The 17,053-nt window shown below is 32.5% G+C and overlaps 3 protein-coding genes across 3 annotated transcripts; 1 reads left to right on the top strand and 2 right to left on the bottom strand.

Annotated features, from left to right (window-relative positions):
- Positions 1 to 9,794: 9,794 nt before the first annotated feature.
- BO70DRAFT_357420 (FAD-dependent oxidoreductase) lies at positions 9,795 to 11,634 on the bottom strand. Its single transcript, XM_025542035.1, has 4 exons — positions 11,323 to 11,634; positions 11,006 to 11,274; positions 10,574 to 10,950; positions 9,795 to 10,510 (listed from the first exon to the last, which is right to left on the bottom strand). The coding sequence occupies exons 1-4, from the start codon at positions 11,613 to 11,615 to the stop codon at positions 10,040 to 10,042; spliced, it is 1,410 nt and encodes a 469-aa protein (XP_025404030.1). The 5' UTR covers positions 11,616 to 11,634; the 3' UTR covers positions 9,795 to 10,039.
- A 543-nt stretch (positions 11,635 to 12,177) lies between these two features.
- BO70DRAFT_357418 (uncharacterized protein) lies at positions 12,178 to 13,977 on the top strand. The gene is made up of 7 exons (XM_025542034.1): positions 12,178 to 12,418; positions 12,474 to 12,539; positions 12,640 to 12,744; positions 12,858 to 12,948; positions 13,003 to 13,099; positions 13,155 to 13,423; positions 13,500 to 13,977. Exons 1-7 carry the CDS (start codon positions 12,302 to 12,304, stop codon positions 13,847 to 13,849), a joined length of 1,095 nt encoding a protein of 364 aa, XP_025404029.1. The 5' UTR covers positions 12,178 to 12,301; the 3' UTR covers positions 13,850 to 13,977.
- Positions 13,978 to 15,610: 1,633 nt separating this feature from the next.
- BO70DRAFT_425007 (uncharacterized protein) lies at positions 15,611 to 16,143 on the bottom strand (the record flags this gene model as incomplete). The annotated part of the gene is made up of 3 exons (XM_025547647.1): positions 15,965 to 16,143; positions 15,722 to 15,915; positions 15,611 to 15,629 (listed from the first exon to the last, which is right to left on the bottom strand). Exons 1-3 carry the CDS (start codon positions 16,121 to 16,123, stop codon positions 15,611 to 15,613), a joined length of 372 nt encoding a protein of 123 aa, XP_025404028.1. The 5' UTR covers positions 16,124 to 16,143.
- Between the last annotated feature and the right edge of the window lie 910 nt (positions 16,144 to 17,053).

Raw genomic sequence — 17,053 nt, 5'->3', positions numbered from 1 at the left:
GAACTGGGTTTTTTCTTTGACAAGATCCCTTATTATCAGAGACAATACACCCACGAATCGCGCTCGAATCGGGGTTAACAGTTCCTCTTAAGAAGCAGATTTCACTTAAGATCCAGAAGACATTCTGAAGAGTCTATCTGCTGGGTTTGATTTTTCTGTTCTATATTTAATAATAAAATTATAGAAAATTAGACTTATAAGCCATCAAGCTTGCCTCCTGTTAACCCGGGTTTGATATATAAAAGATTGCAAGTTTGAATAGTCTGATAAAATCTTGATTATTTAAGAAATATCTTCTAAATATTATTATTATTATTTAAAAGAGTAAATAATAGCAAATAGCTCTTAATCTAGAGTACTATAATTTAGCTCAGCATTAAAGAATTTATAGAATCAGAATATAACTAAATAAAATATACTTTTAATATCAGATTAAGATAGAATACTACTTATCTCTTTTTTTAATATATCAATTTCTAAACAGCAGGGTTTTGTAGAATTAAAATATATTAGTAAAAATACTTATTAAAAGATAATAATAAGACAGCAGAAAGCAGTTTATTTAATTAAGATTAGATAGATCTTTCCTGACTTCCGCCTGTTGATTATTTTATAAAGTAAAAAAGTAAGAGGCAAGGTAATATAAGAATAATCTTAAATAAATTATTAATAAAAGTTACAGAATCTAAAAAAGATCTGGATATTATAATAACTTTCAGAAATCAGCCACAAAATAATATTATTTATTTATTAAGAATTTATAAATACTCTGTCAGAGTCGATAATATATCCCAGAAATTTGACTTGAGATTAATAAAATAAATATTTTAATAATTTTATATAGAGCTAAGCTTCTCGAAGTCTCTTTAAAACTTAATAAATATACTTTATATAAGATTTCTTATCTGACAAAAAGATAAGAATATTATTCAGATATACTATATAAAAGTTATTAAAAAGTTCTCGAAGTGCAGTATATATATAGTTTTAGAAAGTTACTGAAGTATTAGTTAATTTAAATAGTATAATTATATATTTAAAATAACTATATCAAATACAAAATACTATCTTCTATTTATTATTTTTCTTAATACAGATTTAATAGTATATATTCTTAATATTAATCTTTAAAAAGTAGATACTTTCTGAAACTTTATTAAGAATCTCTGAAATAAGAGATAAGAAATAGTGATTCTTAATAAAAATCTTATTAAGATCTCTATAGTTTATACAAAGACATAAGCTATTATTTTTCTTAAATATAAAAAGAATAGGGGCTCCAGCAGGGCTCTTTAAAGATTAAATTCGGCCTAGTTTTAGATTCTTTTTAATATATTCTTATAGAATCTTAAGTTCAGCTTCGGATAAGAAATATATTAGACTGTAAGAGAATATTTTATTAGATTTAATATTAATAATATAGTCCGCAGGGCTATAAGAAGATAGTTATTGAAAGAAATCTATAGAGAATATATCTTAAAACTATTTAAATTTAATAAGAATTATCTCAGGATTTAATAATAAATCACAAGATTCTTCTTTTGATAGCCAGATATCTTTAAAAAACTTAATAATAATATATACTCTTGCTAAGTTTTGAGTTGCTTTAGTAAATTAAATAATAGAAAGCAATAAAATAGATAATATACTAAATTATTATTAGCAGTTTTATACTAATAAGATAATATATAGATTATAAAATATAGTTATTAAAAATAATACAAAGCTGTCTTTCAGTCAGGGATTCTGATTAATCTTTATATAATATTATTCAAAAATATAGATATCTTCTTACAAATTAGTAGTAATAATAGAGACTTTCTATATATTATAGATAGAAATAATAATTTGATTAATAGCTTTAATCTTTAGCGCAGTAATCAGAGTATATTAAAGATTATAGACTTTAATAAACTAATAATTAATAATATCTACTTCGGCACAGCTATCCAGGTCTGTAAAAATTTTAAAACTATTTTAAATATAGATAGAAATATAAAAATAATATATAGTCTTTATTATAGATAAAGAAGTTAAAATTATAGAATCTATCCTAACTTTTTTATTTTTCTCTCTAAATCTAATAAGAATTAGTAGATTCTAGCAGATTAAATTCTTTTGTCTTTAATAAAATATCAATTCGCAAGATATTGAGTACTTTTATATATAAAATATTATAATTAATTATTATTCTTTCTAATAGAATTTTTTCTATAATTCAGGATATCTTTCTTAATAATTTTACTAGTGATTTTTTAAAAGCACTTGCGTGGCTTATAATCACTAAATTAGTTATTATTTTGCTTATATTTTTCTCTATTTTCTTATAGTTTATAATAATAAATAATAATAGCTATTATTTTGTTCTGCTTCTCTGATAGATAAGAAATATACTCTTAAATATAATAATTTAGATCTGATAGTAGCTTAGTAAAGTAGAATAAAATTTTTTTTTTTTTATTTAATAAGAAAAATATTACTTCAAGATATTAAGATAAATATAGAACTCTCGCGGATTCTGGCTGTATTATTAATAAGCCTGTTTAAATTAGGCTATAATATCTGATTAAAGAGTGATAGTATTCTAAATTAGTATAAGAGTCTAATTTTTAAATTAAGACTATAATTTCTTAAGAAATTATCTCTTTTCTAGACTCTTATTATTTATAAAACAGTATTATCTCTATTTATATACTAGATTTATATAGCTGATAACAGCAAGAATCTTGTATTTCTCTGATAAATATTTCTTGAGTATATCTCTAAATATATATTTTAAATTAATAATCTATTCTTAATATTTTTAGAGATTGAAGTTCAGAATAAAATAAAAAATATTTTTAAATTTAATCTTTTTCTTATTCTTTTCTGACTCGGGGGAGGATTAATAGTATCTTAAGAAGATTTTACTTGAGAAATTATTTCTTTAAAGATAAGCTATTCTTCGCTGTAAGTTAATAGCTTGTTCTAATTAATAAATATAATCTTTTAACTATTAAATCTCTTTAACAATAAGAATAATATTTAGCAAGAATTCTAGATTAATTTAATTACTAAGTATTTTTATTTCTTTATTATTTTTAATAAATAGTATTTTTCTTAGATAATTAAAAAAAGAAGAATTAAAATATAATAGAATTTATTTATCAGAGTAGAAAGCCTGTTAACTAGATAAAAAATTAATTATAAAATACTGTATATTTATTTAATAATAATAAAGATAGTCTATATTCACAAGATAGACTAATTCTTGAAAGATTAGTAGCTTCTTATAGAGAGATTAGTATCTTATAAATATCAAAAAGATATAGAATTACTATTAATAATCTTATAACTCTTATAATCATTATAACACATCATCCTGATAACACAACTCTTATAATTATTATAATATATTATCCTGATGATCTTTATCCCGATAGCTGGTTTATTCTATCATATTATTAAAGAGTATTAAAATTATCAAGTGTGTAAATTCTTATTATAATTAAAAAATAAGATCTTTGTGATTTTATTATTAATATTTTATTAGAAGTTTATTATTAAGTATATTAAGTTTATTAAGATCTGTTATATTTTTTTAGCGCAGTTAATTCTCTATTCTAATTTTTATATTTTACTAAAGAATTATTATATTTATAAAATAAAAATATTATTATATTTACTGCTTAATAATTTAAGATATATAAACTAGATTTTTATTTTATAAAACTTTTTTAATTTAATAAGAGTTATAATATATATTTAATATCTGAATATTAATAATAATAAATTAACTTTGAATAATAAGAATAATATTATTAAATTAATTATAAATTTTTATATTTTTTTTCTGAAGTCTACTTTCTCTGTAAATATTTTTAAATTATAATAAAAAAGTCTGATTATTATTATTATTTATCTTATAAATAAATAATAAATATAACTAGATATATTTAAGTATCTTCTATTATCTTATAATAGAATAATTTTATATTTATTAGTATATTTAATCTATAATAATATAATTAATAAGAAATATTAAGAGATTAATATTTCTGTAGCTTATTTCTTAAAAATATAGAATAATTTACTAGTAATTATCTTTTATTTTTTTAATATATAATATTTTTTATAATATTTTTAATATTATTTTATAGCTTTGAATATATTCTTTATATTTTTATTAGAAATTTATTAATTATACTTGCTCGGCTATTCTTTTTATTTAATTAGATAGTAATTCTAATTATTATAATATTAATAATCTTTAATTTTTTTAATTTTCTATTTATCTTTGTTATCTAGCTTAGATATTAAAAGTAATTTTTTATAATCTTTTTTAGTATTTTATAGTTTTAATAAAAAAATATAGAATATATTATAAATTTATTTATATTTTTTAGATAAATATAATTAATATATCTAAGATTTAATATATTTAAAAATTTAAAAGAATTCTATAAACTTCAGAGCTAGCTTTCTTAATTTTTTAAATTATAAGTTCTAAGTTAATAGCTTAACTAGATTTTTTTTTTTAAAGTAGAATAGCTTTTTATATTTATTATAATATTTTTTTTATTTTTTTATAGTTATTTATTATATTTTTTATAGCTGTTTTTTTATTTTTTTAAGTTTCTTAATTTTATTTTATATTATTAAGATTTCTTGCTGCTGAAAATTAATCTTGATTCTGATATAAAAATCTAATAAAAAATTATAAAAAATATTATAAGATAATTAGTTTATAATTATATTATCTGTATTATTATAGATAAATTAAGTATTTAAAAGAATTAATAGCTAGTTAATATTATATTAGCTAAAATAATATCAGAGATAATATTTAAGTATTTGATTTATCTATTTTATTTAATTATTAATTTAAGAATAGAATATAGTTAAAAACTTTAAGATTATATAATTATTATAGACTAAATTTAATCAGAATTTATTAATAAAAATTAATTTTTAATTAGATATAATTTTATTTAAGAGTCTAAAAATTAATTTAATTTATTTATAGAACAGTTCAGCAAGATCTGGAATAGTTATTATAAATAAAATAATAAAGAAAAGACAGTATTTTAAAAATTAATTAATAATAACTAGAATAATATTAATAGTTTTTTTATATTAAATAATAAAGAGCAGTCCTGTAATAAAATTTATTACTAATTTAATAAAGAGATATAATAAAATTAATAATAATTTAAGATTATTATATAATTAATACTTTAAAGTAGTAGTTTCTTAATATATTAGATAAGTTTAAATATATTTAATTATATTATATTATAATTTATTTTAGTAAAACTTTCTGTGTAGCAGTACTTCTATTTAAGTCTTTTTAAAATATTTTATTAATAAATTATTATAGTATAGTTTAATAAGTATCTAATATAATATCTTAGAAGAGAGAATATAATATTAATCTTTAAAATAAATATAATTAATTATTTTAATAATTTAATATTTTTAGTCTAATTATTTTTATTAAATAATAGTTTTTTATTATTATATCTCTAGATTATTATTCTGTAAATATAAGATTATTTTTTAAAGTTTAGAATTATATATATTTAAGTATAAAACTTCTGCAGTATATACTTATAATATTATAAATTAAGAAATAAATCTTTTTTAAGATAAATTCTTTTAAGCAGTCTAGTTAGCTATTTTTATACTAGCTTAATTATTAAGATTCTTTAAGCTTAATATAATACAGATATTAAATTCAGAATAATTCTGTATATTTTAAAATTTAAACTAAGTTTTTTTTTTAATAAGATTTTTTATTATCAGAGATAATATATCTATAAATTATATTTAAATTAAGATTAATAATTTCTCTTAAGAAGCAGATTTTATTTAAGATTTAGAAAATATTCTAAAAAATCTATCTACTAGATTTAATTTTTCTGTTTTATATTTAATAATAAAATTATAAAGAATTAGATTTATAAGTTATTAAGCTTATCTTTTATTAATCTAAATTTAATATATAAAAAATTATAAGTTTAAATAGTCTGATAAAATCTTAATTATTTAAAAAATATCTTCTAAATATTATTATTATTATTTAAAAGAGTAAATAATAGTAAATAACTCTTGATCTGAAGTATTATAATTTAGTTTAATATTAAAGAACTTACAGAATCAGAATATAACTAAATAAAATATATTCTTAATATTAGATTAAGATAGAATATTATTTATTTTTTTTTTTAATATATCAGTTTCTAAACAGCGGGGTTTTATAGAATTAAAATATATTAATAAAAATATTTATTAAAAAATAATAATAAGACAGCAGAAAATAGTCTATTTAATTAAAATTAAATAAATTTTTTCTAATTTTTGTCTATTAATTATTTTATAAAGCAAAGAAATAAAAGATAAGATAATATAAGAATAATCTTAAATAAATTATTAATAAAAATTACAGAATCTAAGAAAGATCTGAATATTATAATAATTTTTAAAAATTAATTATAAAATAATATTATTTATCTATTAAGAATTTATAAATACTCTGTTAGAGTTAATAATATATTTTAAAAATTTAACTTAAGATTAATAAAATAAATATTTTAATAATTTTATATAGAGCTGAGCTTCTTAAAGTCTCTTTAAAATTTAATAAATATATTTTATATAAGATTTTTTATTTAATAAAAAGATAAGAATATTATTCAGATATACTATATAAAAATTATTAAGAAGTTCTTAAAATATAGTATATATATAATTTTAAAAAATTACTGAAGTATTAGTTAATTTAAATAATATAATTATATATTTAAAATAACTATATTAAATATAAAATACTGTCTTTTATTTATTATCTTTTTTAATACAGATTTAATAATATATATTCTTAATATTAATTTTTAAAAAATAGATACTTCCCGAAATTCTATTAAGAATCTTTAAAATAAGAGATAAGAGATAATAATTCTTAATAAAAATTTTATTAAGATCTCTGTAGTCTATATAAAGATATAAATTATTATTTTTTTTAAATATAAAAAGAATAGAGACTTTAGTAGAATTTTTTAAAGATTAAATTTAATTTAATTTCAGATTTTTTTTAATATATTCTTATAAAATCTTAAGTTCAGCTTTAAATAAAAAATATATTAAACTATAAGAGAATATTTTATTAAATTTAATATTAATAATATAATTTATAGGGCTATAAGAAGATAGCTATTAAAAAAAATCTATAAAAAATATATCTTAGAATTATTTAAGTTTAATAGAAATTATCTTAAAATTTAATAATAAATTATAAGATTCTTCTTCTAATAGTCAGATATCTTTAAAAAGCTTAATAATAATATATATTCTTACTGAGTTTTAAATTACTTTAGTAAATTAAATAATAAAAAGTAATAAAATAAATAATATATTAAATTATTATTAATAGTTCTATACTAATAAGATAATATATAGATTATAAAATATAATTATTAATAATAATATAGAGCTGTTTTTTAGTTAGAGATTCTAATTAATCTTTATATAATATTATTTAAAAATATAAATATCTTCTTATAAATTAATAGTAGTAATAGAGACTTTCTATATATTATAAATAAAAATAATAATTTAATTAATAGCTTTAATCTTTGGCGCAGTAATTAGAATATATTAAAGATTATAGACTTTGATAAATTAATAATTAATAATATTTATTTTAATATAGTTATCCAGATCTGCAAAGATTTCAAGACTGTTTTAAATATAAATAAAAATATAAAAATAATATATAGTCTCTACTATAAATAAAGAAATTAAAATTATAAAGTTTATTCTAATTTCTTTATTTTTTTCTTTAAATTTAATAAAAATTAGTAGATTCTAGCAGATTAAATTCTTTTATTTTTAATAGAATATTAATTCGCAAGATATTAGATATTTTTATATATAAAATATTATAATTAATTATTATTCTTTTTAATAGGATTTTTTCTGTAATTCAGAATATCTTTCTTAATAATTTTATTAGTAGTTTCTTAAAAATACTTATATAGCTTATAATTATTAAATTAATTATTATTTTACTTATATTTTCCTCTATTTTCTTATAATTTATAATAATAAATAATAATAGTTACTATTTTGTTCTGTTTCTCTAATAAATAAAAAATATATTCTTAAATATAATAATTTAGATCTGATAATAATTTAATAAAATAAAATAAAACTTTTTTTTTTTCTGCTTGACAAAAAAAATATTATTTTAAGATATTAAGATAAATATAAAACTCTCGCGAATTCTGACTATATTATTAATAAGTCTATTTAAATTAGATTATAATATTTAATTAAAAAATAATAATATTCTGAATTAGTATAAGAGTCTAATCTTTAAATTAAGATTATAATTTCTTAAGAAATTATCTCTTTTCTAAACTCTTATTATTTATAAAATAATATTATCTCTGTTTATATACTAAGTCTATATAGCTAATAATAATAAGAATCTTATATTTTTTTAATAAATATTTCTTAAATATATCTTTAAATATATATTTTAAATTAATAATTTATTTTTAATATTTTTAAAGATTAAAGTTCAGAATAAAGTAAAAGATATTTTTAAATTTAATTTTTTTTTATTTTTTTCTAATTCAAGAAAGAATTAATAATATCTTAAAAAGATTTTACTTAAAAAGTTATTTCTTTAGAAATAAGCTATTCTTTACTGTAAGTTAATAGCTTATTTTAATTAATAAATATAATCTTCTAGCTATTAAATCTCTTTAATAATAGAAATAATATTCGGCGAGAATTCTGGATTAATTTAATTACTAAATACTTTTATTTCTTTACTATCTTTAATAAATAGTATCTTTCTTAGATAGTCAAAAAGAGAAAAATTAGAATATAATAAAATCTACTTATTAAAATAGAAAGTCTATTAATTAAATAAAAAATTAATTATAAAATACTGTATATTTATTTAATAATAATAAAGATAGTCTATATTTATAAGATAGACTAATTCTTAAAGAATCAGTAGCTTCTTATAGAGAGATCGGCATCTTATAAATATCAGAGAGATATAGAATTATTATTAATAATCTTACAACTCTCATAATCACTATAATATATCATCCCGATGACACAACTCTCACAACCACTATAATACATCATCCCAATGACCTTTATCCTGATAGCTGGGTTATTCTATCACACTCTTCAACTATATCTATATTATTTAATAAGTCAGGCCACTAGAGATCAAGAATTATTATTATTATTCTTAACTACTATCTATTATCTCTATTATTATTATCAAGAATCACAGTCGACAACAAGCAGGAGAAGAGTTGTCAAGAGAGAAAACAGAAAGAAATAATAATTATCTCTTTAAATAATTACTACAGTAGAAATATCAGCCAGACAGATCATCTCTTTATCTACAAATTCCTGTTATCTAGTTAGTAGAGAATTAATTATTGTTTTACTAGTATCTTACTATTTGCGAATAGCTTTATCTGATATCTTTATCATACGACAAGGGCTGTCTATCTGCAGCATACCATAGCAAATCAAATCATCCTTACCGCCACCAAGTATAACAGTACCGAGCAGATGGTTAAGGTTTGTGCGAAGAACATTGCATATGCCAAGCTAAAAGATGCCGCTGAATAATCGCATGCTGATCATCACAGTTTTGCTACAGGGGTGGGATCGAGTGTTATGTCACTGGTTTGTCTTAGAGCTTGAGCTCGTAATCCCTTTCATATACAACTTGTGACCAGACTTGGAACCCTTTTCAGGGCTTTGGTATTTGGAATTAAGTAATATTTGACTTCGAGGAAAGCGAAAAGAAAAACCACCAGTGCAAGTGTTCTTCATTATTAAGGACCGCAGTTCAGTGATTCCAAGAGTTGGACCGCGATACGAGAGGATGCAGAAGGGAAGGTGTGTAGATTAACAGCTTCAGTACTCAACAGAAGAAATTGCCAGCAAGTTCATTCTCCCAGGGCTGAAGTCCGAGGTGGTCTTGTTGGTTTCGCTCAGACTCATTTGATTCGTTTCCCCTTCAGGACAAGGTAGCATCTGATAACCGGAAGCCTCGCCAGACGACCGCAGCTCCAGCGACGACGGCAGCGCCCGTGAGTACAAGACCCGGGTATAAGTAACCGGTACTTGTCATGGCCGACCTTTGTACAGCCTCCTGCTCCTTCAGCGGTAGAAAGTCGAGGTGGGGAGCGCCGTTCGAAAAGCTCGCATAAAGCTTCGCCTTCCAGATGTCAGGGACCCACGGGGACAAGTGCTTAGCAGCGAATTTCAAGAACCCCGTATCTTGCGCCTCGTATCTCGTAATCTGGCCAGATACGCCCAGAACGGTAGTGGCGCGTGGTCGATGCGTCCGCTCAAAGTTCTGGAAGAGGGAAGTCAACTGCTCGAGGGAGGGCGACGGGCTCTGCTGCAATAATGAAGTCAGACTGTTGCTGAAATGAGAGATTCCCTCGAATGCGAGGTTCCCCCCAAGACCGGCGTTGATGGTGACCTGTCCACGTTGTCAGTCCCACGTGTCGCGTGGCAGTGGTCTCCCATGTGTCAGTCAACTCACCTTGTGAATGGCATCCCCGAGGAGCTGCACTCGGCCGTGGCTCCACTGCGGGACGATTCCCTCTTCCAAGGGCACGAGCGATCCCTTCACTCGTGCTTCCCACAGATCTTTGATGGTGTAGCCTGGACCCGGGGCGACGGTCGCGTACTCTTCAATCAGGCGATTCGCATCGTCGTCGGTGAATCGAGGGCAGCTAGGCGTCGTTGTGAGTGGTGTTTTCACGAACAGGAACCAGAAGACCAGGCCAGACACTCCACTGGCGGCTACCGCTGAATGCTGGCTGTGGTAAACATTGTGGACCGTGGCATCCGGCAGGAACGGGCTGGCTGGATCGTTCCGCGAAACAGCGAAGATGCATTTGTATTCGCTCGTGAATGCTGCTCAAACTTAGCGTCCTCCCTCATGGCACTGGATATGAGCGGAGTATATTACCTTTGGTAATCTTCTCGCTGGCCACCCGGTCCGTCTGGTGGATCTTCTCAGCCATGAGCTGGCGCACCCGACTGTGAATGCCATCTGCCCCGATCAGGATGTCGCCTCGATGAGGGTTCCCGTCTGCCGTCGTTACCACAACCCCGTCGGTTGTTTCGTCATATGCCACCACCCCGTTGTGGGCGTGGAGCTTGGAGGGGTTTGCAATATGGCTGTGCACGATTCGCAGTGCCTCACATCGTTCCATAAAAATAATCGGATAGGTCAGACTATGCGCTGGTTAGCGCCGTCGGTGCAGGTATCGCCCAGCGACTCACATCTGATGGATGTCCTGCAAGACCCGAGACTCCTCCATACAGCGGCCATTCTCGTCGAAGTGATAGCGATAGTGCAAGGGAATGATGGTCTTCTCGATGTCTGGCCACACGCCCAGCTGATCCAGAATGCGCAGGGAATGGGGATGCAGCCCGATCGAAGCGCCCAGCTGTGGTGCCAGATCCCCCTTTTCAAACAGCTCATAGTCGATCCCAGCCTGTTCCAGCACAAGGGCCAGCGTCAAGCCGACCAGGCTGCCACCGGCGATCAGCACCTTGAAACTTTCCTGCGCCATGGTGGTTGGAGAATCTTCGAGCCGGGCAGGAAACACTCGTCGCGAGGCCGCGGCGAGGCCCATATGTAACAACCGGCAACGACGCCATGAGAGGGTCCGGGCATCACGCCAGATCCTTCCGAGTTCCGCGCAATTACCGGATGCCGTGCATCTATTGGTGTCAGCCGTGCGTGATGGCCGGTTCGACGGGTTAGCTCCATGCTTAGCGCTCGTTTAGCGGGGCAGGCAGTGCCGTTCGAGCACCGCGACCCTCGGGTCTGAAAGGGGTCGGAAACAGTCTACTGCGGCTAGCGCCGCACTGACAGGCCTCATCTGCATCCTTGAGCGGGGCAGCGACTGCCTGATTCTTATTAGGGACATGGCGTCGAGTCACCGTCCGCACCGCCAGTCCGATTGGCAGCCGAGGGGTCGGAGGATGCCCTATTCGGATGCATGCAAGAAGAGCCAAACGCCCAGCGTCGAGTTTAGCCGGGCCCGACTCTCTCTGCAGGATCGGGGATCCCCCTTGCATGTTGGCCTTCTTTTACCTTTCGAGTCCTGCTCGCTTCGGGGGTTGGTCAAAGCGACCATGAACGCTTTCTGGATTGACTCGCCCGTCGTGCGAGGCGACAGATAAAGCCTCCCGGGGCCCTCATCGGACAACGGACAACCACCACACGCATCGCTTTACATGCCATCGCAGGGAGATGGCCTTCCTAGCCGTGGCGCGTGGCTTGAAACCGGATGAGAAGCATCTGGTTTCTCTCACATATGGCCTTATCATCGGCTCGGCCTGTTTGTCCCTATTCGTCTGTGGACTACGGGTAAGTGTCTTGCTCCCATTGTTTTAACCCGAGTCCACGCTCATGGTGAATCAAGCTCTACTCTAGGCTGTTCATCCTGAAGAAATTTGGATGGGATGATGGAGCCGTCATCGTTGCCCTGGTATGAAGGACCCGACCGGACCCCAGTGGCTCTCGGCGAGCAGCCCTTGAGGTTCAAATCCCGAATGTGATCAATCTAATTCCCTCCGCTTTAAAAATAGATCTGTACTCAGATCTTTAATGGCCTGGGTATCGGGGTGGTGTACTGGGGCAGTGGTCGCCACCAAACCGATCTATCCGAAAGCCAAATTGCCATGTGGCTCAAGGTATGATATGATTCCTGCTTCCTGCTTCCTGCTTCCTGATTCCTGCTTCCTGCTTCCTATTGCCGGCTTCCGGCTTCCTGGTCTCCATGCGGCAATGCCACTGACCATTTCAGCTGTACTATGTGGCCACATGCTACTACCTTTACGTGTCCCTCTCCGTCAAGATCAGCCTCCTGGTGTTCTTGCGGCGAGTGTTTCCTCTGGGTAAGTCGTCCGTGGGAAGTTAGTCACACTCGGCGGTTTCTAATTCAAGCGCAGTATGGATCCAGCGGCTGACCCTGGGGATGATGATCTTCCAAGTGCTGTTTACGGTCTCCGGGTCGCTGGTCATGGCTCTGCGATGCACCCCAGCACGGTCGGTATTCCAGGCAGTTATCGCATTCAACAGCCCCAAGCTAACCCACCGACAGAGCAGCATTTGACCTCACAATTACCAACTCCAAATGTCTCAGCGAATTCCAACTCTACCAAGTGACCCTATACCAGGCCGTCTTAATCTTCACCACCGATGTCATCATCCTGCTCACCCCGATGCCGATTCTCTGTCGCCTGCACATGCCCGCCCGCAAGATCGCTGTCCTGATGATGGTGTTCAGCACCGGCATCATCGCCTGCATCTCCCCCTTGGTCCGATTCAGCACGCTCGGATATCTGCGCAACGGCGCCACCGACCTGACCTGTGCGTAAATCTATTCTTGGCGATATGCCCACCCATCCATTACCACTGCCAAATCCCCCCGCTAACCCCAACACAGACGACTCCACCTCCTCGCTCTACTGGATGGCGATCGAATTCAATCTGGGCCTGGTCGCAGGTTCCCTCTCCTCGCTTCGCGTGCTGCCCTGCTTCCGCCAATTCGGCTCTTCGGCCAGCCGCGGCTACAACTCCAGCGGGGCCCAGCCTCAGGGTTTCTTGCCGATGGACAATCTCCCCAAGCAGCGAAGTAGCAGGAAGAAGGGCAGCCACAGCATGGGCACGACGATCCTGCAGGACACCCAGAACGAGAGTCAGGAGAGGATCATTAATCAGAATCAGAATCAGCACCAGAACCTGAGAAAGGGTGACGCGTTCGTCCAGACTCAGATCTCCGAGACCACGTTATGATAGCATCTTTTTTTTTCCTTTGTTTTATCTAGTAATGAATACTTTCCTTTGTGGTTATGGTTATGAATGGGCGAGGTAGGCTAGGGGAGAACACCCATAATAAGTACACAGTAGATAGAGAAACGCCAGCACCAGCAAGCACCACTGCAGATGCGCTCCAGGTAGATACATCCATCCCCGACACTAGATACCTTAGTATTACTGTACGGAGTACAGTACCATTGCGATCCGGCTGTGGGGAATTACGTGTTTGGCAGCCCACCGTTTACATGCACGGAAACAAGCAAGATCTGCATTTTATCCGTGCCTGTCATCCACTATCTTCTCAAGCGAGTCAGGCAGGGCTTTCAGTTAACAGTCTGCAAGACTCAGAGTCAGCCTAGCCTAGATTGCTGTGGTCTAGATGGGCCGTTTGAAACTAACGCCTAGGTTAGGTAGCTTGCAAGGTCTTTCCCCTTGCCCTTCCTTGTCTCCAAGTCAGAAAAGTCTTGGTCATCTTTATCCGTAGTTATCTTTTCGATGTACGGAGACCTCCAGGATAGGTACAGTCGATTATCTTTTGACTTTGACACGTCAAACTCGATGGCAGCTGACAGACAACTTGGCAGAAATCGAGAATCCTTGGCGGATCGCCATCAAATCAAGGCCATTAACTCCGTACGGAAAAAGCAAAAAATCGATAATACGGAGCCACCCGGTTCTACCGAATGGTACTCCGCCGGAATTCTCCGTTCCCCTGTAAGTACTCCGTACCTACTACTTACTGATCTCAATTAATCGACATCAGCCTATCTACTTCCTACAGTACGGAGCACACACTGGACAGATACTCCCTATCCCGGATGATCCTCCAGCTTCACCTCCCTCAAGTAAATTGTACTCCGTAAAGGAGCAGCAACTCCCTGCAAGAATTAACCCCGTAAGCTATTACACTACCCAACCACTGGCCAGGACCACCAGCCTTTCCCGGCTGCCATGTCGCCCCACTCCCTCCAACAGACAGACGCGCGAGTCAGGCGCCACCAAACACTAATCCCCAACGCGGCGCTGTTAATTTACCTGTCTAAAACTCTCTCTTCTCCAATTCTGCTTAGGTTGCTGGCAGGCAGGTTATCTACTATCTACCCGTACTTTGTATTCCGCCGGAAACCCGGGATTTGGGAGAGATCGATATATCACATCCGGTGGGTGAGAATGTACTTTACTTACCTAGGTGCCTACATAGTTAGCTTATTGGGGTTGGGATGCATCATGCATGCATGGTCCTGATTGTAGCAGCGTAGCATTCCAGGAAACTGAAAGGGCGGGCCGTGGGTTGATCGGATGATTTGGCGGGGGTTTGTTCCTGCGATCGGGGTTTGTTTCTATGGAGTACGGATACACGCGATGTGTCTGCGGGCTTGACTATCGGGATACGTACTTAGCAGCAGCCAGCACTGACGCCGATTGGAATGTCCAGTTCTCCTGTCGGGGTTGTGTTGTGGGTATTAGTCTCGGGGTGATGTATGGAAGATAGTACTATTGCCTCATGCGCCCATGGAAAGTCAACAATCGCGGTGCGTAGGGATTCTGTGCTAGGGGGGGAAGTGAAAGATTCAATGCTCTACCGTAATGAAATTAGGAGTATACCACATAGCCTGTCTGGCCTGCGCGGATGAGCGTTCACCACCTCGCTTATCAGGTCGAGTAGATCCATTGATCTACCGCACTACATGGCAAATCCCGAGGTATATCCGGTGTATATTAACGCGATATTTACATCTACGCGTAGTCGGACACCCTATAATTTATCAGCAGCGTCTCAATAGTGGGAAAACAGAAAAGGGACTATCTAACTACCAACTCAATCAAATTCCCATCCGAATCACGCACATAGACACTCCTCCGTAGCTTCCCGGCCGCCCCACCACACTCCCACCTTCGAGAACCTCGATCTCTGCATCCCGAAAAGCCCCCAGAACCTCCTCGACCCGCGTCTCCGTCAGGAAGCATACATCTGCAATTCCCGGCTGGACGGTCTGGGCCTTGGGTTCGAATTTCCTCCCGCTTTGGTGGAGGTTGATCTTCTGAGAGCCGAATAGGAGCGCGTGGCTGATCATATTATTACCCTGTAACTCTCTGGTGCTGCTGGAGATATCTGTAAGCGGCATCCTTGGGCGAGACGAAAGCCTCGTGCTTCATGCCCAGATGGGTCGTGTAGAATGAGATGGTGGCGAAAATGGATCGCACCGTCAGGACGAGGTGGTCGAGGGATTTGATGGTGAACTTGGCCATCGTGCTGTGTTGGTGCTGTGGGTTGGGACTGGGACTGGGGAGAAGGATAGAGTGGTGAATGCCGGGGAGGGGGGGGTCCCACATAAGGTTGTGGCATAAGCTTCCCTTTTAGCCGCGCATTTCCCGGGGGCTCTCCGTTTCCCCGCCGGAGTTCGAGTTATCGGGATGTTGGAATCATAAGTCGGATTGTGTAACTGTATAGGTTAAGTGATCATGTCTGCTTGGGGATTTATTATTAGGTTTAGACAGTGCCAATAGGATTTAGAAGAGTATATTTTGCCTCTGGCTGTGAATATTGGATGTCTTTCTTGGATGAAAAAGTTAATTAAATGAATTGATTAAAAAAATTAACAATAAAATAAGTGGAAAGCCCGTCATCAGACTTGCTGGGGTAAACAGTGAGGAGAGATTCTGAAACAGAGAATTGAGCCCATGGGCCAAACTGCAAACATGAAGTGAAACTCGAGATTGGTCTGGCACCTGGGTGACGTCACCGAACTGTTGTGACCGGACGCTTCTTCCATAGCAACATGGGATACATCATCTATCCATGCATACCGCAGCTCGACTAAAAGTCCCTGAGACTATACATGTTCAAATTTCCCAACTTCCAATTCCCCAATGGCTTGATTGCTTCCGGCTGGGGAAGCGCGAGTCGGCTTTGGGGTCACCGCCTGTCCAAAGCGCAGCAAACGATCTATAAGGGATTGCTTACGAGATAGTGTGAGGAAGGTATATCTATCGCGAAGTCAAGGTATGGGGTGTATTGCTTAAAGTGTTGTCGTTAGCTTTCTATCTAGATTTCTCTCGCGAATAAGTATACTCGCGAGGATTATATGAATTATATGTGTACTATCTGCTAGCGTGAAGTCTTGACAAAAGATAGTCTCGAGCCCTTCCGCGGAGAGACTCAAAATCTTCTGTAGAGGG

Source organism: Aspergillus heteromorphus (genome assembly GCF_003184545.1).
Source record: "Aspergillus heteromorphus CBS 117.55 chromosome Unknown BO70scaffold_1, whole genome shotgun sequence".
Classification (NCBI taxonomy): Eukaryota; Fungi; Ascomycota; class Eurotiomycetes; order Eurotiales; family Aspergillaceae; genus Aspergillus; species Aspergillus heteromorphus.
The sequence above is the reverse complement of the archived record's forward strand: the minus strand, read 5'-3'. Positions and strand labels throughout refer to the sequence as shown.